At 53.3% G+C, this 22,299-nt stretch overlaps 1 protein-coding gene across 1 annotated transcript; it reads right to left on the reverse strand.

The window, feature by feature from the left end:
- Positions 1 to 14,086: 14,086 nt before the first annotated feature.
- On the reverse strand, positions 14,087 to 22,030 carry DACT3 (dishevelled binding antagonist of beta catenin 3). Its single transcript, XM_054588493.1, has 4 exons — positions 21,782 to 22,030; positions 16,786 to 16,882; positions 16,481 to 16,633; positions 14,087 to 15,486 (listed from the first exon to the last, which is right to left on the reverse strand). Exons 1-4 carry the CDS (start codon positions 22,028 to 22,030, stop codon positions 14,087 to 14,089), a joined length of 1,899 nt encoding a protein of 632 aa, XP_054444468.1.
- Positions 22,031 to 22,299: the final 269 nt, after the last annotated feature.

Consider the following 22,299-nt stretch of genomic DNA (forward strand, 5'->3'; position numbering starts at 1 on the left):
GGCTGCGGCGGGGAAGGGGTTAAAAGCCCGGCAGCAGTGGGGACGGAGGGGTAGGCCAGGTCCAGCCTGGGCCTCCCAGGTGAGGTGGCTGTGGTGGTGGGACCCAGCAACGGGGGCGTGGGTGGAGGAGCGCGCGAATGGAGGAGCCAGGCGCGGCTGGAGGGAGGTTCAGGAAAAGAGAGGGAAAAGCGGAGGGTTGAAGAGCCGCACAGACTGGGCGCCGAGGGGCAGGCGGAAGGGGGGACAAACGAGCAGGGAGGAGAGAGGCAACAGGGGAGGTGCAGGGGTGCACAGATGGGTCCCTGGAGACAGAGAAGGGCGCGGAAGGCAGCAGGGGAGCGCAGACGGGAGGCTGAGAGGCAGGTGGAGGGAGGGACAGAAGGACAGGGCCACAGGTGCTGCAGCAGGATCCAGGTGTCCTCAGCCCCCAGGGACAGGGCATGAACCAGGAGGGGGGCCCTTCCCAGGCCAATTAGTGGCGGCTCCAGGGAGAACAAGGAATTAAGATCTCGGCGGGAGGGGCGCAGAGGGGGCCTCATTAGGGCCCTGGCAGCAGCTGCCCCCTCCGCTCTCCTCAGGGAGCTCCCCCACCCCACCCTCCACCTCAAAGGCTCCTCCGCTCATTAGCAGCTTGTGGGGGGGGCATCCAGACAGGACTGGGAGAGGGGCAGAGAGGATGGAGAGAAGCACAAATGGAGGGGCCGAGGGAGGGACAAAGTGGCTGAGGCGCAGGAGAAATGAAGAGACTGAGGGGAAAAAGAAAGAGATGGAGAGATGGGGGAGAGATGAAGTGATGGAGGGGGCGGGGGGCGCAGATAGAGGGTAAAGAAAGGGACAGAGTGATACGGGGAGAGAGGCACCGAGAGGACCAAGAGGCCGAGGGAGGGTTAGAGAGGGAGATGGAGGAGTCCAGGAGCGATGGAGCGACGGGAGTGGGAGAGGATAGAGATGGGGAGAGGATAGGATATCTAGGGAGGGGTATAGGAAGGGGAGGGAAGAGGCACAAAGGGGATAAGGGGACAGAGGACAGGGCGGGGGGTGGGCAGAAAGAGGGCGATGGAGGGGCTGGGGGAGAGACAGGCTGATGGAGACGCAGGAGTATAAAATCACTCATTCACTCACTCATTCATTTCTCCCCAGGGATGACTGGCCAGCGTGGGGCCGAGGGATGATCTGCTGGGGCCAGAACCGGAGCTTCCTACCTGTTGTTGCTCAGGGCTGGGATGGCGAGCTGGTGGCGGAGGCGGGGAGGCAGCTCTGGGTCCCCCTGCCCAGCCCAGCCCCTCCCCCAGGGCAGCCCCTGAGGACCCGCCTCCGCCTGCTGCCGCCGCCACCTGCACCCCACTGCTTTCTCAGGCTGCCTTAGGTCTGTCTGCCTGGGTCCTAGCTCTGCCTGTGCGCCCTTCGTCTCTGTTTCTGTGTCCCTGTCCCTCCTTCTGTCTCTCTCCCAGTCTCTCCTCTTAATCTCTGTCTCTGTCTCTCTCACACACACTCCCTCCCTCCCTCCCTCAAGGGAGAAGACAGCCTCTCAAGGTGTGCCCCTCGCCCTGCTGCATTTATTCCGGTCACGCTCTTCTCTCCCAGGTGTGCCGCACAGCCTGTGTTTCCACCACACACGCTCTCCCACCCTGTCACACCCACCACCTCAGTGTCACCTCATCACAGATGACCCCTCTCAGCACACAGCCTCACACTCACAGTCCCTCGCCCAGAGACCCACAGCATGTCACACAGGATTGCCACACATTCACACAAATGATCAGCGCTCAACACACAGTCTCCCACGATGCCATAGTCACATGGTGTCTCAAAATGTCACACACAGTCCCTCATGATCTCTCAGTGTGTGACACAACATCACCAATGACATCAGTCAGATATAGTTTCTCAGAGCATCAAATGTACAAACAGTTTCACACAGTGTCACGCAATATTTCAAGATGTCACACACATACCCACATGCAATAAAAACTTCTGTCTTGCGCCCTCTCTCCGTCTCACACTTTCTCAGTGTCTCACACAGTGACATGTAGTTACTCAGGCAACCTCTTTGTCAAGGACTATATACAATATTTTAGAGTGTTTCACAGTTACAGTCATACATCCCACATACATCACACACATTTTTGCACAATCTCTAAATGTCATACAATCTTACATTCCCTGACACATGGTTACACAGTCTGTCCCTCCACTGTCATGTACAGTCTCTTGCTGAGCCTCAGCCTGGATGACACACAGCTGTCACCCTCCCACAGAAATCCCCCAGCACCGCACACTCAGACACACGAGGTGTCTCGTGCACTCTAATCTCTGAGTGCCCCGCACAGCTACGCACAGGCACAACGCTGTGCCAGTCTCCCACATAATCTATGTCACACACTGTCACCCACCATACTCACAGCTCATCCGTGCGGCTGACACATACTGTCTCCCACTCACGTGGCCTCCATGACACACACCCTCTCCCCGCGGGCCTCTCACACGGCCCTGTCGCGCCATCTCTGGGTGGGTCACACTCATTCACTCTCACACAACACCTGCCCGTGGGACACACACAGAGCGCTCATGCTCTCCTCGTGTGCGCGCTGCCACAACCTCTCACTCTCACATATGATCTCACAAACAGCCCCCCCAGCGGTGCCTCAGCCACACGCACTCTCACGGGGAAAGACTCACTCAAGTGCCCCACGCCCTGCTGCATTTATTCCAGTCACACAAATCTCTCCTGGGTGTCCCACGCAGCCTCTTTCCCTCACACACGCTCTCCCACCCAGTCACACCCATCACCTCAGTGTCACCCAATCACACCCAACCTCGTGGTAGCCCATGCAGTCACGTACTAGTAATCTCTCTCATCTCACATGTACAGTCACATACAACCTCTAAGTGTAACACACAGTTTCACAGTCAGGCTCTGGTTGTCACACATCTTACAAGTTCACATTGCCACACACAACCTCTGGCTACAATCTCACGGTGGTGCACACTCACACAGTCTCTTGGCGTCACACACCGTCTCCCGGGGTCAACCACGGACACTCAGTGTCTCTCCTGCATTGAGCAGACCCCCGCGCACGGGCGCGCGCGCTCAGCCCTCCGTCTTCTCCGTACAGACCCCTTCGGACCACATGGGGGCGTCCGCGGCCCACCGAGCCGGCGCCGAAGCCGTGGGAGGAGGTGGAAATCCGGAGGGCAAGGCGCCCCTGTGGGCCGGTTGGGGTGCAGGCAGTGGAGAGCGAGAGGTATTAGAAGGTGGAGGGATCTAGAGGGAGAGAAAAGAAGATGGACTGGGACACCCGGAAACAGAGTGAGAGATGCAAGGAGACGCAGAGAGACGCAGAGAGGCACAGGGTCGGTCAGACAGAAATTTGGAGAGATAGAGACCTAGCGATTCCGAAAGACAGAGACAGGCAGAAGGTTGCAGAGACAGAGACACAGAAGCATGAAGGTGCAGGAGTGACACACAGACCGAAATGTAGAGTCGGAGACAGGGACAAGAAATACGGACACCCAGACCGAGTCAGATGCGGGCAGAGGAACGGCACTCAGACCACGCCTTGCACAGGGCGCGGTGTTGGCGGCCCAGCCTGCAGAGGTGTGTCTCGGGGGCGTGGCCTCGGCGGCCTAAGGGGCGTGGTCTGGAGGGGCGGGTAGTTGGGGCGTGGCCTGGGTGGGGCGTGCCCGACCACCCCAGACGGCTGCGGGAGGGGCAGAGGCGGGAGCCCTTGGAAGAGGCGGAGGTAGGGCAGGAGCGTCTTTTCCGCAGTCAGCTCATCCCAGTTCGGTTTTTCTGACCTCGTCTGAGAAGGGAGACCGGCAGGAGCGGGACACCGGCCCATATCCATAGTATAGCCATTTGATAGGAGGGTGTCGGACCCCGGCTCCCCTCCTCCCCTACTCTGCGGGAGCAACGGGGCCAGGTGGGGGAGGGGAATCAGACTCACATCTGGAAAGCATCAGGCGCGCCGGACGTGCCAGGGCCCCGGCCCACTGCGGATAGGGGGAGGGGAGCGAGGGCGCCCTAGTTTCCCCGCGCTTCGCGGGGTCTGCCGGCGCCGGGGAGGGGCCTGGGAGTGCGCCCAGCCTCCGAGCCTCCCGCAGCTGGTTTTCATCAGCAGTTCGGGCCCAGCAGCCCCCGCGAAGGAAACTCAGCTTGGAGCGCGGAAGACAGGGTGACGACCCAAACTCCCCTCCCCCTCCCCATGGCGGCCAAAGGCTGGGGGAGTGGGGGAGGCGGACACTGCCTGAACCTAGCGTGACCTCCATTTCTCTCCAGGGCTGCGGACCTCAGACCTCTTTCCACTCTACGCATGACCTTAGTTTCGAAGTGGGCAGCGCTGGTCTGTGCCGCCCCAGTCTCATGTCACTGGTATTGTTGTCCCCATTTTTGGGGGCGGGGAAACCGAGACCCTGGATTAAGATTCAATTCTGGCTTGAATTATTCAAGAAGCGTGCAGTGAAGGCCAACAGTAATGCTAGGATGAAATACCAATCGCCTCCTGTGTGTTCCCACCTGGATGGCTGGTGGGAATCTCAAACTCAGCGCATCCAAAATGGAGCTCCGTGTTCCAGCCGCCAAATCCACTCCCACCTCAGTCTTACCCATCTCTGTGGGTCATTCTCGACGCCGCTCCCTCTCTCGCACCCCACAAATGATCTTGCAACTACATCACGCAGCCATTAACTACATCTTCAGTGGCTCTCCACAATCTGGCCAATTCTACCCTCCTCTGCTGCCCCCACGCTGGTCCAGCCACTAAGTTCTCCCGCTTGGACTAGTACAGTGGACTCTTCACAGGGTGCCCAGCGTCTACCTCTGTCTCCCTCAGCCGGGCACCATCAGAGCAGCCAGAGGGACCCTGTTTCAACGGAAGTCCCCCCGCAGTGGCAAGTGTTAGGGAGGATGTGGAGACTCTAGAACCCTGGGGCACTGCTCGTGGGAATGTAAAGTGCAGTGCAGCCACTTTGGAATACCGTGTGGGCAGTTCCTCAAAAGGCTAAACAGGGTTACCACATGCCTCAGCAGTTCCACGCCTATGTGTCTCTCCAAGAGAAATGAGAACATACATCCACAAAAAATTGTCCAGGAATGTTCATAGCAGCATTATTCCTAACAGCCACAAAGTGAAATCAACTGAAATGTCCATCAGCTGATGAATGGACAAACTAAATGTGGTCTATCCAGACAGCGGTGTACCATGTGGCAATAAAAAAAACATGAAGTACTGATGCGTGATACATCATGGATGAACTTTGAAAGCATTATGCTGAGTGAAAGAAGCCAGTCATAAAAATTCATATTTCATTATTTCATTTATGTGTCCAGAATAAGCAGGTGTGTAATGACAAAAGTAGTGCTTGCCAAGGGACGGGGAGATTGGAGGATGACAGCTAAAGGGCGCCGAGTTTCTATTTGGGGTGACAAAAATGTTCTGAAATTTACTGTGGTAATAATTGCACAACTCCCGTGACTATACTAAAAGCCATTGATAGGACATTGATAAAAGAAATTGAAAAAGACATAAATAAATAGAAAGGTATCCAGTGATTCAAAAAATTAACATCGTTAAAGTGTCCATATATTCAAAACAATCTACATATTCAAAGCAATGCCTATTAAGTTCCAATGGCATATTTCACAGAAATAGAACAATTCTAAAATTTCTATGGAACCACAGAAGACTCCAAACAGCTAGAGCAACCTTGAGAAAAAAAGGACAAAGCTGGAGATATCACTCTCCCTGATTTCAAACTATATTTCAAAGCGATAGCATCAAAACAGTATGGTATTGGCATAAAAACAGACATATAGATCAATGGAACAGAATAGAGAACCCAGAAATAAACTCTCACATATGTGGTCAATTAAATTACAACAAAGGAGCCAAGAATATCCAATGGGGGAAAGACAGTCTCTCCAATAAATTGTGTTGGGAAAACTGGACAACCACACACAAAAGAATGAAACTGGACTTTCTGCAGCTGTGAAGCTGGGATGATCCTGGCTGGGCCAAGCACATCAGATTTCATCCTCCCAGCCCTTCGGCCCCTCCCCCCCCAAAAAAAAGAATGAAGCTGGACCACTGTTTTACAACATACACAAAAAATAACTCAAAATGGATTAAAGACATTAGTGTAAGACCTGAACCCATGAAACTCCTAGAAGAAAACATAGGTGGTAAGCTTCCGAACATCAGTCTTGGTAGTGATGTTTTGGATCTGACACCAAAAGCACAGGCAACAAAAGCAAAAATAAACAAGTGGGATTACATCATACCAATAAAAAGCTTCCTTACAGCAAAGGAAACCATCAACAAAATGAAAAGGCAACCTACCAAATGGGAGAAAATATTTGAAAATCATAAAGCTGATAATCGGTTAATATCCAAAATATTAAAAAATCTCATAAAACTCACTAGCAAAAAAAAAAAAACTGATTAAAAAACGGGCAGAGGATCTGAATAGACATTTTTCCAGCAAAAACATACAGATGGCCAATAGATACATGAAAAGGTGTTCAACATCACTAATCTTCAGGGAAATGCAAATCAAAATCACAGTGCTATGTCACCTCACACCTATTAGAAAGGCTATTATTAAAAAGACAAGAAATAACAAATGCTGATGGCATGGAGAAAAGAGAATCTTTGTACACTATCGGTGGGAATGTAAGTTGGTGCAGCCACTGTGGAAAACAGTATGGGGGTTCCGCAAAAAATTTAAAATAAAACTACTGTTGATCCAGCAGTTGGATATTTATCCAGAGAAAATGAAAACAGTAACTCAAAAAGATAGGGGCACCCCTATGTTCATTACAGCATCATTTTCGAGAGCCAAGATGTGGAAACAACCCAAATGTCCATTGGTGGATAAAGGGATAAAGAAAACATCATACACACAAGAGAATATTATTCAGCCATAAAAAGGAAGGAAACTTTGCCATTTGTGACAACATGGATAGACCTTTATGATATTATGCTAAGCCAAGTAAGTCAGACAGAGAAAGACAAACACTGTATATCACTTACGTGGAACTAAAAAAAACACCTCATAGATACAGAGAACAGACTGGTGGTTGCCAGAGGGTGAGGAGAGGGTGGGTGAAATAGGTGAAGGTGGTCAAAAGGCACAAACTTCCAGTAACAAAATAAATGGCATGAGGATATAAAGCACAGCATGGTGACTATAGTTAATAATACTGTTATCGTATGGCCTATTTGAAAATTGCTACAAGAGGAGATCTTAAAAGTTCCCATCACAAGAAAAGAATTTTTTGGAAAAAAAAGAAGCCATTGGATTTTATATTTTATGTGGATGAATTTCACGGTATGTAAATTATATTTCAGTAAAACAGTTAACCCCCTCACCCACCCCCGCCCCCAAGAAAAAAAAGCCCAAGTCCCTCTTCGGCTCAGAATTTTCCCATGGCTCCCACCTCTCTCAAAGTAAAAAGTAAAAACCTCACCATGGCCCGTGAGACCCCGTATGACAGGGTATTCCCTCCCGTTCTCTGCCCTCATGCACTGCTCTAGGCATGCTGGACTCTTACTACTTTGCCAACATGCCGAGCACTATTTTGGCCTCGGGATCTTTGCACTGGCAAACCCCTCTGCCTGGGATATTCACCCCCAAGATATCCAAAAGCCACACTCCCCCTTCAGGTCACCGTTCAAATGTCACCTTCTCACTTAGACCATCCCTGGTCACACTTAAAATTACAAGCTTGCCCTGATCAGTGTGGCTCAGTTGGTTGGACATCATCCTGCAAGGTGAGGGATCGCAGGTTCAATTCCAGGTCTGGACATGGGGCACGTACAAGAGGCAGCTGATGGATGTTTCTCTCTCACATTGATGTTGCTCTCCTCTTTTGCTCTCCCTTCCTCTCTCTAAAAATAAAATAAGTAAAACCTTTTAATAAATAAGAAATTATGCACTTCCACTCAAGATGGCGGCATAGGTAAACACAGCTCTCCTCCTCGCACAACCACATCAAAATTATAACTAAAACATAGAACAGCCATCAGAATTGTCAGAAATCAAATTGAATGGAAGTCTGACAACTGTGGAATTAAAGAAACCACATCCAACCCAGACTGGGAGGAGGGGGTGCAGACACGAAAACGGCTGGTCCCACATCGACATGTGGTGGACAAAAACTTGGGAGGGATATCTCAGGAGCGAGGAGTCCCAACCCCAAACCAGGCCCTGCAGCCCAGGGTCCTGGTGCTGGGAAGATCAGTCCCCACAACTTCTGACTGCAAAAACTAGCAAGGATTGAGTAGGTGGGAGAAATTCCTGGAGCCCCAAGCAGTTCCTCTTAAAGAACCTGCACACACAGGCTCACCTACTCAGACTCTCCCTCTGAGTGCCAGCACTGAGGTAGCACTTTGAAAGGCACCAGTGGCATACAGGGAGAAACTGAAGTGTCTGGTATCAAGGTGAGAGCTAGGGGACAGCTTTCTCCCAGACAGGAAGGCAGGAAGAGGCCATTATCCCTTTTCTGAACCCTCCCCCCACAGAGCCACAGAGCTGGCAGGCAGGTGCCATATCTGAGGCTCCATCAACCTGGCTAATGCCGTTTGCCTCACCCTGAAGATCCCCAGAGACTCTGTCCCACCCAACGTATGGGCCCACCCAAGTCGCTTTTCCATATGAATGGCTGGTCTTGGCTCATGCTTCACAATTTCCTAAATCCTCTCAAACAATCAAGAGCCAGCCTCAGTGAGCCCCGAATCCCTGTACCACTAGGTAAGTGGCCCCAGACCTGGCACCAGCAGCAGCCAGCCTAGATTTACAGCTTTACTTCACCTGGGAATCTCCAAGCCCAGCACAAGTAGCAGCCATCTCAGGTTGCTTTATAGCTCAGGCAGGGTGGTCCTGGGAAAAACACATGTAGGGGCTGACCTTGGCCTGCACCACCCAGGAAACCCCAGATCCTGCACTCCCAGCGCGCAGCTACAGACCACATCACAGAACCACCACTCTGCCCCTGCACAGCTGATCCTCCACAGAGGGTGGAGGCTGGGGGTCAGTGGTCACAGCCAGTCCTTGCAGCTGACTGGACTGGGTAAATCCCTCCCATTGACCTGCCAACAGTAATCAAGGTTCAACTACAAGAGGAGGGTGTACTCAGCACATGTGAAAAGTGTACCTCGAGGACCCAGCTTGGGTGATAGGGGAGGCTGTGCCACTGGACCCTACAGGACACCTACTACATTAAGCTACACTACCAAGACAGGGAGTCATAGCTGCTCTACTTAATACATAGAAACAGACATAGGAAAGCTGCCAAAATGAACAGAGGAAAAAACATGGCCCAAATGAAAGAACAGATCAAAACTCCAGAAAAAGAACTAAATAAAACAGAGATAAGGAACCTATCAGATGCAGAATTCAAAACACTGCTTGTAAGGATGCTCAAGGAACTTATTGAGGACCTCAATAGCATTAAAAATGATCCAGTCAGAAATTAAGGATACACTCATTAAAATAAAGAACAATTTACAGGGAAACAACAGTAGAATGGATGAAGTTGAGAATCAAATCAATGATTTGGAACATAAGGAAGCAAAAAACAACCAATCTGAACAACAAGAAGAAAAAAGAATCCAAATAAAATGAATATAGTATAAGCAGCCTCTGGGACAACTCCACATCATAGGGGATGTCAGAAGAAGAGAGAGAGCAAGAAACTGGAAATATATTTGAAAAAATAATGAAAGAAAACTTCCTTAATTTGGTGAAGAAAACAGACAAGCAAGTCCAGGAAGCATAGAGAATCCCAATTATGATGGCTGCAAAGAGGCCTGCTCCAAGACACACCATAATTAAAATCCGAAATGTTAAAGAGAGTCTTAAAATCGATGAGACAAAAGCAGTTAGTTACCCACAGGAGAATTCCCATAAGACTATCAGCTGACTTCTTAAAAGAAACTTGGCAGGCTAGAAGGGATTGGCAAGAAATACTCAGTCATGAAAAACAGGGACCTAGAGGCAACATTGATCTGCCCAGCAAAGCCATCATTTAGAATCAAAGGGCAGATAAAGAGCTTCGCAGACAAGAAAAAGCTGAAGAACTTTGTCATCACCAAACCATTATTATAGGAAATGTTAAAGGGACTTATTTAAGAAAAAGAAGAAGATCAAAACCATGAACAATAAAATGGCAATAAATACACATCTGTCAACAACGGAATCTAAAAAACAAACTAAACAAACCAGTAGAACAGAGACAGAATCGTGGATACGGAGAGTGTTTTGATAATTGTCAGGGAGGAGGTTGTGGGGGAAGTGGGTGAAGAGGTGATGGGATTAAGAAGCACAAATAGGGCCCTGGCTGGTGTGGCTCCGTGGGTTGAGTGCCAGCCTGATTCCCAGTCAGGGCACATGCCTGGGTTTCAGGCCAGGTTCCCAGTAGGGGGCGCTCAAGAGGCAACTGCACAACATCCATGTGCAGTTGCCTCTTGAGCGCCCCCTACCTTCCCTTCTCTAAAAATAAATAAATAAATAGCCTGAGCTCTTTGACAGCCCGAAGTTAAATTCTGGCTTTGCTTTTGAATAACTTCAGGTCAACTACTTAACCTCTCTGTGCAGATCCTCCTTCGTCTGTAAAATGGGCCTAATAATAGTATCTACCTCCCCCTGCCCCCGCCATGAGGTTGTGAGAATTAAATGAGTCAAAGCGCTGACAAAAGAGTCTGGCATGTGCTCAATGAATCTTAGCTGCTGTTTTTTTATGAGTAAGTCCTAGAATGTTAAACAGGAAGGAAGGTCATCCATATTTTGACCAGGAGGCAACCTGTGCAGACAAGTCCCCACCATGGCTTTTCCACTTTTTGGCTTCAGTTTTGGCCTCTTTTATGGAATGGAGATGGGGCAAATATTCCCGTGGGCCTCCCAAGCAATGGCTTTTCCTGGCAAACTTTTAAAAATAACTTTGATTTATTAATACTCTGTAAAGAAATATGTTTATCCACACACACGCTAAAATGGAAGCTCCACAGGACAGAAACTTTTTTTTCTGTTTGTTCCTTGCTGTGTCCACAGTGGTTACAGGGCACTGGAGATTCAGGCGAGCACAGCAGGTCTGGTCCCTGCTCTTTGAGCCCCACAGGGACAGACAGGTGCACCCACCCATATGGAGACAAAGGTCAAAGCAGCAACAAATACCATCCTTTCAGACGGTGAACTTGGTGGCTGCTGGGTCCTAGTCCTGGCTCCCTACTGCTGTGTGACCAGAGCAAGTGATGGCCTCTCTCTGAGCCTCTCTATTTATCCATCCTTGAAATTAGTATAATTATTGGGCTTACGCAATAGAAAAATGGGCAAAGGGTATGAACAGGCAATTCACAGAAGAAACATAAGTGGATCAATCAGCAAACAAAAAGGTGTATCGCTTCAAGGAAATAGGGAGGGAGATGTGCTCATTAAAATAAGTTCTCAAACCATTGTTTGGTAAAGGGGTGGAAAAGTAGCTTCTCAAAAATTGTGGTTGCAAATGTCAGTTAAAGGCAGCCTTCCTAGTGGAAGGAAGTGGGGCATTGTCAATTACAAGTTTTAAGATGAGCAATTCTATTTCTAGGAGTGGATCCCACAGTCACACGAGGGCTGCCCTGAGAAAGCCCAGCCATTGTTAATATAACGAGGATGGTTTGCATGACATTGATGCAACATGACAGCCAAGGAGAGTGGACTGGAATGCACATGCGTGAACAGTGATGACGTCACTGTACTCGTTGGTGAGGGCGGTAGATGGCATTGAATGAGCATGTGTACTGGGTGGCCATCACGTTCAAAATGACTGAGGGAGTAGAGCAACAAATCTGCATCAAATTTTGCGTTAAGCTTGAACACTCCACTGCAGAAACTATTTGCATGATCGAGAAGGCCACAGCTATGGGCAAGTGGTGACTGGCAGCTTCATCAGGACAACGCACCCACTCGTGCATCACGTCTCATGCAGAGTTTTTGGCCAGACATCAAATTACCCAGATGACTCAGCCCCCCTACAGCCCAGATTTGGCGCCCTGCGACTTCTGGCTTTTCTCAAAACTAAAATCACCTTTGAATGAGAAGAGATTTCAGACCATCAATGAGATTCCGGAAAACATGATGGGGCAGCTGATGGTGATCGGGAGAACTGTGTGAGGTCCCAAGGTGCCTACTTTGAAGGGGACTGAGGCATCATTGTCCTAGATACAATGTTTCTTGTATCTTGTATCTTCTTCAATAAATGTCTCTATTTTTCATAGTCCATGGCTGGATACCTTCTGGACACACCTCATGCATAAATACACAAGGACGTAACTGCAGCAAGGTCTATAATAGCAAAGGAAATAGTGAGCTGACAATAGGGTTAGATGATGAAACTTGCTACAGTGGAGTCTCATGCAGCTACTGCAGTAATAGAAATAGATGTCATCTAAATTTAGGTTAAGTGGCCAAATCCCTAGAACAAACACCACTTAGCAAAACTGACACAGGAAGAAGTAGAAAAGCTAAATACCACTATAACTATCAAAGAAATTCAATTCTTAATTAACATCTTTTCCATAAAGAAATCTCCAGACACAGATGGTTTAACCAAAAAAATTGATAAAGAATGCATAGTTCAAATCATGTAAATATAGTTTTACCTATATACTAGAATATGTATATGCATATGTAGTTATATATATTTATATAGTTATTAGATCCATATACATATGCAAACACATGAAGGATGCACATCAAACTGATTATGATGACCCGAGATAGGGGACTTGGGACTATCCCTTTATCTATATTGTTTCTGCTTTTATGAAACCACATTTGTGACCAAACAAAACTCCACCAAAGGTTAGATTCATTGAAGTAAAATAGCCAATGGTAGGAAAATAATATTGAGACCCACCCTGACATCTACCATCTGGTTCTGGACACTGCCGCACCCAAAGCCCTGGCTGGTGTGGCTCAGTGGACTGAGTGCAGGCCTGTAAACTGAAAGGTCATGGGTCGATTCCTGGTCAGGCCACAAGCCTGGGTTGCAGGCCAGGTCCCCAGTTGGGGGCCTGCAAGAGGCAACCAATTGATATTTCTATCGCTCTCTTTCTCCCTCCCTTCCCCTCTCTCTAAAAGTAAACAAAATCTTTAAAAAACAAAGCAAATTGCTCAATAAATGTTAGCCCAAAGGAAAAGCATTTCTCCCACTTTAACACAGAAGTAGACTCCACCATATATGTAACATTGTGCATTTATTTACAAAGAGGTTAGAGAAACACACAGAATCTGGCCCCCCTGTGCACCGGGGAGTCACCATCGTCATAATAAATACAGCAATTTTTAGAAAAGAAAAAAAAATGCTGGATTGGAATAGCTGAGGGTCATCCTGCGCTCCCCCCACTCCCTCTCATGGGGAGGGCGGGGGCCACAAGATAGAAACCACCTTCCTTCCCCTCTTCTCCTTCCCAACCCTCCATAACTGTCCATGGATAGAGGTAAAAGAGTTATTCTTTCCAGGTGTTATCAACTCCTACTTGACCCTCAAAATCCCAAAGTCAGGGCTCCTTCCCTTCCCAGGGCACTCTGCGGGCACCGTCGGGGAAAGACACAGCGTCTCCAGCCGAGTGCCAAGAGAATATCCTAGGGGGTCCAGAGACATGGATGGGGGCACTTTGTGTATGAGGGGGCCGTATCTGGGCACGGTGAGGAGGCCTAAGAGGGCTCGGGGAAAGAAGTGAAGGACATCAAACAGACTACGTGTCTACACTAAAATGGGGAAATTCCAACGGAATTGCCCCCTTCAGCATACCATAGTACACCCATAGTACAGAGGGGTAAAGTGAGGTCCAGAGGGAGGGGGCTTCCGTGCCCACCGGCCGCAGAGCCAGCCGCTGAGCTGGGTCAAGCGGGGCTCCTCCCCCATTCCTCCCTACGCTGGAGGGGGAGCCTTTTCAACCCAGACTGCAGTGAACGCGGGCAGTGAGGAAGGGTCTTTGGAAACCGAGAAAATGGAGGTCTTTGGAAGGGAGGTGTGGAAGGGCCAGTGATTGGGAGTGTGGTAGAACTGAGGCTATGAAGAGGGAGCCCAAGCAAACCCCCAAACTCACACTGTAGTCATGACCTTAAGAGAACCCGAACGGAAACGCAGTATCTTTTTCTTGAGCGCGTGGGAAGCCTTGATCTTCACAAAGACTTTGGCGGGGCCGGCGGGCGCCCCTCCACCCGCACCACCTCCTGGCCCGGAAGCCGCGGTGGCTGCCACCAGCTGCTGCGGCCACACGAGGCCACCGCTGCCGTCTGAGTCGCTGGATGCGGAGCTGAAGGCAGGCGACTCCCCCTCGCTGGCACTCGATTCACTCTCCCCGTAGCCGCCGCCGCCGCCGCCGCCCGCAGGGCCCCGGCGTCCAAGGGGCCCCAGGCGCCCCGTCGAGCACTCGGAGTCGCTGCCCGCACAGCCGTAGAGCAACCGGCGCTGAGGAGCAGACGGGGATGGGCCAGGACCTGGGCCACGGGCGGCGGGGGCGCGGGGACGGCCGCGGCGCCCGTCGGCTGCGTCGATCTCGGCCGTGGAGCGCCAGCGGCGGCAGGACCCCGCGGCCTGCGCGGCCAGGGTGGGTGCTGGGCCGCGGCGGGGCCGCGGAGGCCGCGGCTCTTCCCGCTCCGCCGTGGGGTACTTGGGAGGCCCCGGAGGCACCGCAGCGGCGCGGCCCAACAGACTGGTCTCGGACTGGGAGCGCGCGGCCTTTCGAGCCCTGGGCGAGCCTCGGCGGCCCGAAGCCTCTGTCATGCGTCCGCGGCGGCCCGCGGCCCTAGGACGCTCCCGGGGTGGGGACTGCTCCACGCTGCGGCCCCGGGTTAGTGGTGGCGCTTTGCGGCGGGCCGCGCGGCCAGGGAGGCCGCGGGTGGCCGCCTGGGCGCCTGGGATGTACTGCGCCTTCACCAGGCGGCCCTCGGCCGGGCTGTCCGGGGGCGAGGGGACAGCGGGCGACGCAGCGGGCTCTGGCGCCGCCTCCGACTCCCATGGCGAGGCCCAGGCCCGTCCCAAGGCGGCCGGACTCGAGGGACGGCCCCCCGCGCGCTCCACTGGGGGCTCAGGCGCGGGCCGCGCGCCTCCGGGGGGCGGGGACGCGTCGGGCGGCCGCTGGCGCACGCTGTTCTGGCGCCGCGGGACCCCGTCCGCGCCCCCGGGACTGGTCCGGGGCTGGCCCGCCCCCCGGCGGCGGCGCCTGCGCAGGAGCGCCGAGATGTAGCCGTCCAGGGGCCGCCCCGCGCCCGGTACGTCTGGCGAGTCTGCCGGAGGACGACCGCAAGGCCGCGGGCTGCGCAGTGCCACGGCGTGCAGGGGGCTGGGCGTCAGGAAGGGCCCTGCTCGGGCGCGCCGCTCCGCTGAGGAGCAGGCCTCCGGGCCCGCAGACCCCGCGCCCGTCGGATAAGGGGCGGAGAAGGACCGCGGCACTGGTGCCCGAGCTCCCACCGCCTCGGGAGCGCTGGGACTGGCGTCTCCTAGGGTAGAGAAGCAAAATTTAAAAAGGAAGAGTGGGAGAGGCTCTCAAAGCCCTTCCTCAAAGAGCCTAACGGGGACATTTACCCCGCTATTGTCCCACTCCCATTAAAAACAAAACAAAAAACCGTGCTCTCGCCCCTTACCTTACATCAGATTCATAACAAAAATCTTCACAGTAGCCTACAAAACCCTGATTGGTCTGTCCTGCCTCTGCCTCTCGGGCCTCCATTTCCGACCCCTCTGCAGTTTGTTTATAGGCCTTTATGTCTAGGGCGAGTGACCTGGATGCGCACGCCAGTCAAGCGCCGGTCTCGGGGCCTTGGCACTTGCTATTCCCGATTCCTGCAACGCTCTTCTCTCGGGATATGTGACTGGTCCTCTAACTTCAGGGCGCCCTGCCACTCACATGGCGCAGTCTCAGTGATGCCCCCTCTGACCGCATTTCGTAAGACTGCAACCCTTCCCCACCTCAAAGGGACGTGCGCTAGTCCCCTTCCCTAATTTTCTTGTCATTGCCCAAGTCAATATCTAACACCCTATATATTTTACTTATCTTGTGTGTTACCTATTTCACCCACCAGAACGTCAGTTCTGTGAGAAGAAGGACTGTTTTCACTGCTGTATCCCTCATGGTTAGGATGGTGCCAGGGTAGCACGCAGCGGGGGGTGAGGGGGGGCAGGAACGTACTTGCATAAGTGAGTAACAGCAGTTCCTGATTCCTGAGAGGCTCCCCTGCGCCAAGTCCAGGGCCTTAAGGCAGAGGCTCACTGAATACTCAAAACTTCCCTATGAGGTAGGTGCTGTTATTAACCCCATTTTAACAGACAGGGAAACAGAGGACCAGGAAGAAGTGACATGCTCAAAATCACATGAAAGGGAATGTCACAGCCAGGATTCAAATTCAGGTTGGCCTGACTCAGAAGTGTGTGCTCAAAACCATCTTCTCACGGTCAGTTCCCTGGCTCTCAGGGACCCCACCCCACCCACCTTACCTAGGGACTTGGGCCTCTCGCTGGCATAGATGCCCCGGGGTTCAGAGGGACCCAGGCGTCCATAGGAGCCAGATCCAGAGAAGCCACTGTCCCCGCAGAATGTCGATGGTGGCGAGTCGGGACCTACTGTGGAGCTGGGGTCTTCATAGAAGCCTGGAGTGGGGAGAAGCGGAGAGACAATCAGGGGGCCTGGCTGGGGGAAAAAAGGTGGCCAAGCAACAGAGACAGGGGAGTCTGAGAGATGGGGGACAGTGGGAAACACTGGGGTGTCCCGGGCCGACCCCGGACCCTTCACCAATGCTCACCCGAGCTGCGCCCGCTCTCCTGTTCCAGGCCCCCAGACTCCAGGCTCAGGTCTCCCAGCTGCTGGCCCAGGTCCCAGATGAGCCCGGGCAAGGCCTCCTGAAGGCATGGCGAGAGCAGGACGGTCAGAGCCCAGGCTGCTCCCAGTCCTCTGCAGGCTGGTCCCCCATCCCAGGAGCTCATAGGCAGAGTTTCACTTCGACAATGAGGCTCTGTCTTCAAAAACTGTAAAAGCAGGACCTACATCCCAGGATTCCAACCCCCGCCCCCCTTAAGATCTCTGCACCTTCATCCCATGAAAAAGTCCTTCTGGCGGACTCCAGTCCTTCCAGCTGCAACCACGTCATTTCCTTTAAGGTGTGATGAGGCCTCAGAAGGTCCCATTCCCTCCCCCTCCCCTTCTCCCATCTGTGCTCATGGCCCCTCGACCCCTATTAAAATGTCCCTCATTGAGACTAACTCTGCTTCTTGCTGCTTCACTTCACTGCTAAAAGCTGGTGTCCAGGGCCTAGCGGGTCCCTTCGCCACCATTCTGCCTTCTCCCAGTCCTGGGCTTTTCCTTCTCGGATGCTCCCACCTTCCCCCATGGCCCCTTAGCCAGCAGGAGAGAGGTCTTTTGCAAACCTTCCTGAGTCCTTCCTGGTGCAGGCTGACCCCTTCCCTCACTTGGATAAAATAGACTGGCTAAGACTCCTATGTCTTTGCTCCTCACTTCAGAAAGGACACCCATGCCTACTGGGAAGTCCTTCCGTGAGTCTAGCCTCAGTACAATGAGCCCTGGCAGCTTCCATTGCTCCCGGGACCACATCGGCCTCCTGCTCTTGCTTCGTTAAGCCCCCAGGGCCCACCCACTGCTCCTCATCCTCATGAGAAACTTGTTGCATCTACCCTGGCTCCTTCTTGCTGGGGGGGTGAGGGGGAGACCATTCCTTATCAGGTGTGAATAAATGAAGGTGAAAACGCTTTGAGGGGAGTGTGACAGTGAGTTGGGTGGGACTAGGAGCTGAAACAACCAGACAGGGTCTTTGAGACACTAGACCTTAACCCCATTTTAGAAAACAGAGCCAGAGCCAGGAAGAGTCTCACACGGGTCTGGGTGAGGCCAGAGGTGGCGGCAGCCAGAGCTGACGGTTGACCCTCAGACAAAAGCGGCTTGTCTGGCCGGCGGGAGAGAGGGGAGGAGGGAGGAGGGGCGGGGAGGGCAGGCGCCCGGCCCTGCCTATTTAAGGCAGAAAGACTGGCCGACTCCCTCGCAGACCCCGCCCCCCCCCAGCTTCCCACTCCGTGTCTGCTCTCCCGGGCCCCATCCTCCCCTCCCCCCAGAACAGAAGCCCCCATCTGGGCTTGTTTATGGCAGGAAAGTCAACAAGACAGTCCACTTTGGGCTCCTGCTCTGAGTGTGCAGAGGTGCTCAGGATGGCGTCATCTTTGAGCAAAACCGGGCAAAGCAGCCGACTTGTGCAGCATCAGGGGTGGCTAAGAAAAAAAAATCAGAGTCGCCCAGATACCCAGTGTCACGCCCCCCACTAATCGCCCCCTTGCTCACTGCGCTAGCCACGCTAGCCTCTTCGCTGTTCCCTGCACATGTTCCAACCTCAGTGGCGTGGGTCCCCGCACCCCCGCTCCTGGCTCACTCCAGTGCTTCATTGAGAAACTTTGCTTCCCGATCCCTTCTTTGCAACCCTCTTTCCAAAATAGCCTCCCTGTCATTCTGCACCCCTGTACTCTGCCTTTTTTCCTCCATAGCAGAAATGCCCTCCTGGCTTAAAGTCACGTGGCAGGTTGTCGTTCGCTTACTGTCTCTGTCACTGGAATGTCAGCCATCCCCCCGGAAGGCAGGGGTGCCTGTCCGTTTTGTTCACTGCCGCATCCTCCCCACCTCCAGTGCCTAGAACGGTGCCTGGCACACAGTAGGTGCTCAGGAAATGTTCACTGAAGGAACGAGTATCTACAGTGGAATACTATACAACTGTTCAAATGGACAGAGGCAGTTTCTATATAGAAGCATCACCAAGACAGGGCGCTGAGTGGAGAAAGGCAAGCGCGGGAAGTGCATTATGAGAGTGGGTTGGCATTAGCTGGAGGGCATATTAAATCCTGAAATTCTGGATCCGCCCAGAGGTCCTGATTCCAATCCAGAGCCCCCCAAATTGCATTCCTAACAGACCTCCGTGCGACGCTCTAGTCCAGTGGGCCCACATTTCAAGAACCACTGGCCTAGTCTCTGGAACCTCACCCAGGAAATTGGAATTTGTGAAAAGCAAAGCAAAACTTTATGCTTTTGGTATGTAAACTGTTTCTCTCAGCAGCTGCACCAAGAGAGATCTGGAGGAACTCACGAGGTGACAGAGGCAACTTCAGGGGAGAGGGTGCCTTTAGGAAGTCAAGTGAGGGATAAGGGGGCTGGATGATAGAATGAAGTAGTTAAGGAGGCATAGCTGGGAGCCTAATCACCAGGGTTCAAATTCAGCTCTGGTGCTTCCCAGCTGTGTGGCCTTGAGCAGGTTACTTCACCTCTCTGAGCCTTGGTTTCGTCATCTGCAACAGGGAAACCTTCAGCTCCCTCTCTCATGGGGTTGTTGTGAGGATCCAATGAGTTAAAAACAACAGTTCCTTTTAAGCACTTAATAAATGCCAGCTTTTATTATTACATGAAAACTCTGAATTTCTAACAAGGAAAATATTAAATCATGTTTTACTTGTGTAATTCAAATTAAATGTTAAATTCTTCAGGTCGAATTTCAATTCTCTCACTGCAGGGAAGGCAGGAGTGAGGGGGACAAAGGGAGAGGCCTCCTCCGCCCTTGTGCCTGGACCCCCGAACACTCCTTCCCCCAGTCTATTCTAAGTCTGACCTCATTCTTTCCAGCTGCAAAAGGATGAATCTTTCAAAGACCAGAAGGTCTTTGGTCTGAATCTGGCTCCCTGTTTGTTTGCCCACAATGCTCGGTGCACTTGAGGTCAGCGAGCTAAGGCAGGTTTAACATGAGTATGGTTGAGGCTCCCCTCACATGCCCCTAGTCTGCGTCCAACTCCCTTTGTTTCTGAGGAAGTCCTTCTACAAGTCTAACTTAAGTTCTTGCTGGAAGGGGAAATTTTTCCTTGGTGGGAGAGAACAGGACCCCAACCTCCTTCCAGAATTCTTGCCTGTTTTCTCTGCGATACCCTCTTCCTGCATCCCCATCATTCTTACTGGAAACTAATGAAGTCTGGTTCAGTGTTCTTGCTGCAAAGGGAGTATGTTCCTGGGTGGGGGTGGGTGGAAGGGGTGAGCATCCCCCTCCTAAGATAGAGGCTCAGGAAGGAGTAGAGGCCTCCACCCCTCTTCAGAAGGGCCCAGGAACCCCCAACACCAGAGGGGTTTATATTTAGCGCGTCTCAGCTCCTCACTCAGTGCCGCTGTCTCCTCCTGCTGCCTGCCACCGCCTCCTCCCTGACGCTGGGACGGAGCTTTGCCTGGAGACTGTAGGGGGAAGAGGCCTCTCTACTACCACCTCATGGTTGGGGGGGGGCTGAGGGGCAGAGATGGGGAAGCTGAAGGGGGAAGGGAGAGGAGACTGAGGCAGACATCAGGAGAGACTGAGGGGCAGGGAGTAAGGACACAGCTTGCCCATCCCCATGCCTTCTCCCGCTCCTCTTAAAGGTGGGAGGTGTCTCCCCAAGCCCAGCCTGCAGGGTGTGAGGTGGGGGGGAGCTGGTGTAGGCCCCCACAATGCGTCTCTAACTTTGGGAGGGGGTGGGGCCTCCCACAGCTGTTTCTGTTTCCAGAGAAGAATGTGCAGGGTCCCACTCCCGGGCCGGGGGAGGGGCTGGGCGTGCAGCCTAGGAGTCTGGCTTCAGTCCCCTCCCCAGTCCCCATCCGAGGTGGGGGCAGTCGAGGTCAGCAGCAGAGAGAGCCCCCTCCCCCGCCACCTCGGCTCAGGTTTCCCCAAACGGGAAGCTCTGACCACCCACAGGCTTGGGGATGGGATCTGCACTAGGAGCTGGGGTCTGGGGCCTGGCGGGCTGGGGGGAGGGGAAGAGAGAGACAGGGACCCGGACATAGGGCAGGAAGAGAGAGGTGCAAATGTGCAAGAAGAGAAGAGCAGGGAGACAGAGAGAGTGAAACAGAGACACTTTTTAAGAGAGAGAAACACACAGCGAGTCACAGAGATGTGGCGGGGGAGTGTGAGGATCCCAGGTAGAGGTCGGGAGGATCAAGAGATGACAAGAGAGGGAGGGTGAAAGATGACAAGAGTAATTCTGGAGAGTTCTGCCTCATCTTCCCCCATTAGAGCACCCAGAGAGTCCAGAGGTCAGAGCCCCCAAGCTGCCTCAACCTGCCTCCTCTTGGGTTAACCAGGGTTGGGACCAGGTAGGAAAGGAGGGAAAGTGTCACAGGAGGGTCAAGATTACCGTGGGGTCCTCAGAAACTGGGAGCTTCCTCTCAGCAGTCACCCCTCCCTCTGGAGGCCGTAAGATTCCCACCTTCCATCTGGCCCCCTCCAGAGATCTCCAAGCTCACCAGGACTTCGGGGAGATGGAGCCCTGGTAGCCAGGGCCCAGGGTGGGGCATGCTTGGATCCCAGCTGTGTGACCTTGGGTGAGTCGTTTGCCCTCCCTGAGCCTCAGTTTCTTTCTCTGTAAAATGGGGACTGTCACCCCTTACCACCCAAGCTACAAGAAGACAACGCATACGGAACACTGGTCCCCGGGCTTGACACATACTTGGTGCTCAGAAGGATTTTCTTTGGGGAAGGGGTGGAGGGGACGGGGCCTTGTGCATCTCCAGAGGCTCCAGCGGAGGCAATGCAGTCCCCCCTTTCCCAGTTTGCGGGGTGGGGAGGCCACATCCCTCCCGCCACCCAGACTCCAAGGTCTGCAGCCCCACCCCCTGCCCTTCGCCCCTCCCTTCCCCCCACCGGGACGGGTGTATGAACGTCTAACCCAAACGGACAGACAGACAGACAGACAGACACAGATGGGTGCGGAGGGACGGACGGACAGGCGGTCCCTCACCAGCTGCTCTTCCAGGGCCGCTGCGGCCCGCCGCGCCGCCGCCGCATCTTCATCCTCGTCGGCGTCCTCCTCGTCCTCGGCCTCGGCGCCCCCCATTCCGGGCTGGGCCAGCCGCAGCGCCTGCTGCACGCGGTACTCCTGCCTCTCCCGTAACCAGTGCAACTCACAGAGCCCAGCCAGGCTGCCCTCCAGCCAGCCCCGCAGCCGGCCCCGCTCGGGGCTCACCGGGAACGAGAAGGCCCGGATCATGGCTGCGGCCCCCCGCCCCAGCCCAGCCGGGCCCCGCGGCCACCCCTCTCCGGGTCCCACCTCCCCGCCCCAACAGCCCGCCTGCCCGCCCGCCCGCTGGCCCGGCTGTCACCGTCTCATCTGCATAGACGCCCGCCCATTGGGCCGCCCACCCGCGCCTTATCTGCATGGCCACGCCTCCGGCCACACAGCAACGGTCGCCTATTGCTCGGCCATGCACCCGCCCCTCCAACACGACGCATGCTCGCAGCTGCCTACTCGCTGTGCTC

This window comes from Pteronotus mesoamericanus, unplaced genomic scaffold (genome assembly GCF_021234165.1).
Source record: "Pteronotus mesoamericanus isolate MK-2021 breed Mesoamerican mustached bat unplaced genomic scaffold, CSHL_Meso_final scaffold_137, whole genome shotgun sequence".
Taxonomy (NCBI): Eukaryota; Metazoa; Chordata; class Mammalia; order Chiroptera; family Mormoopidae; genus Pteronotus; species Pteronotus mesoamericanus.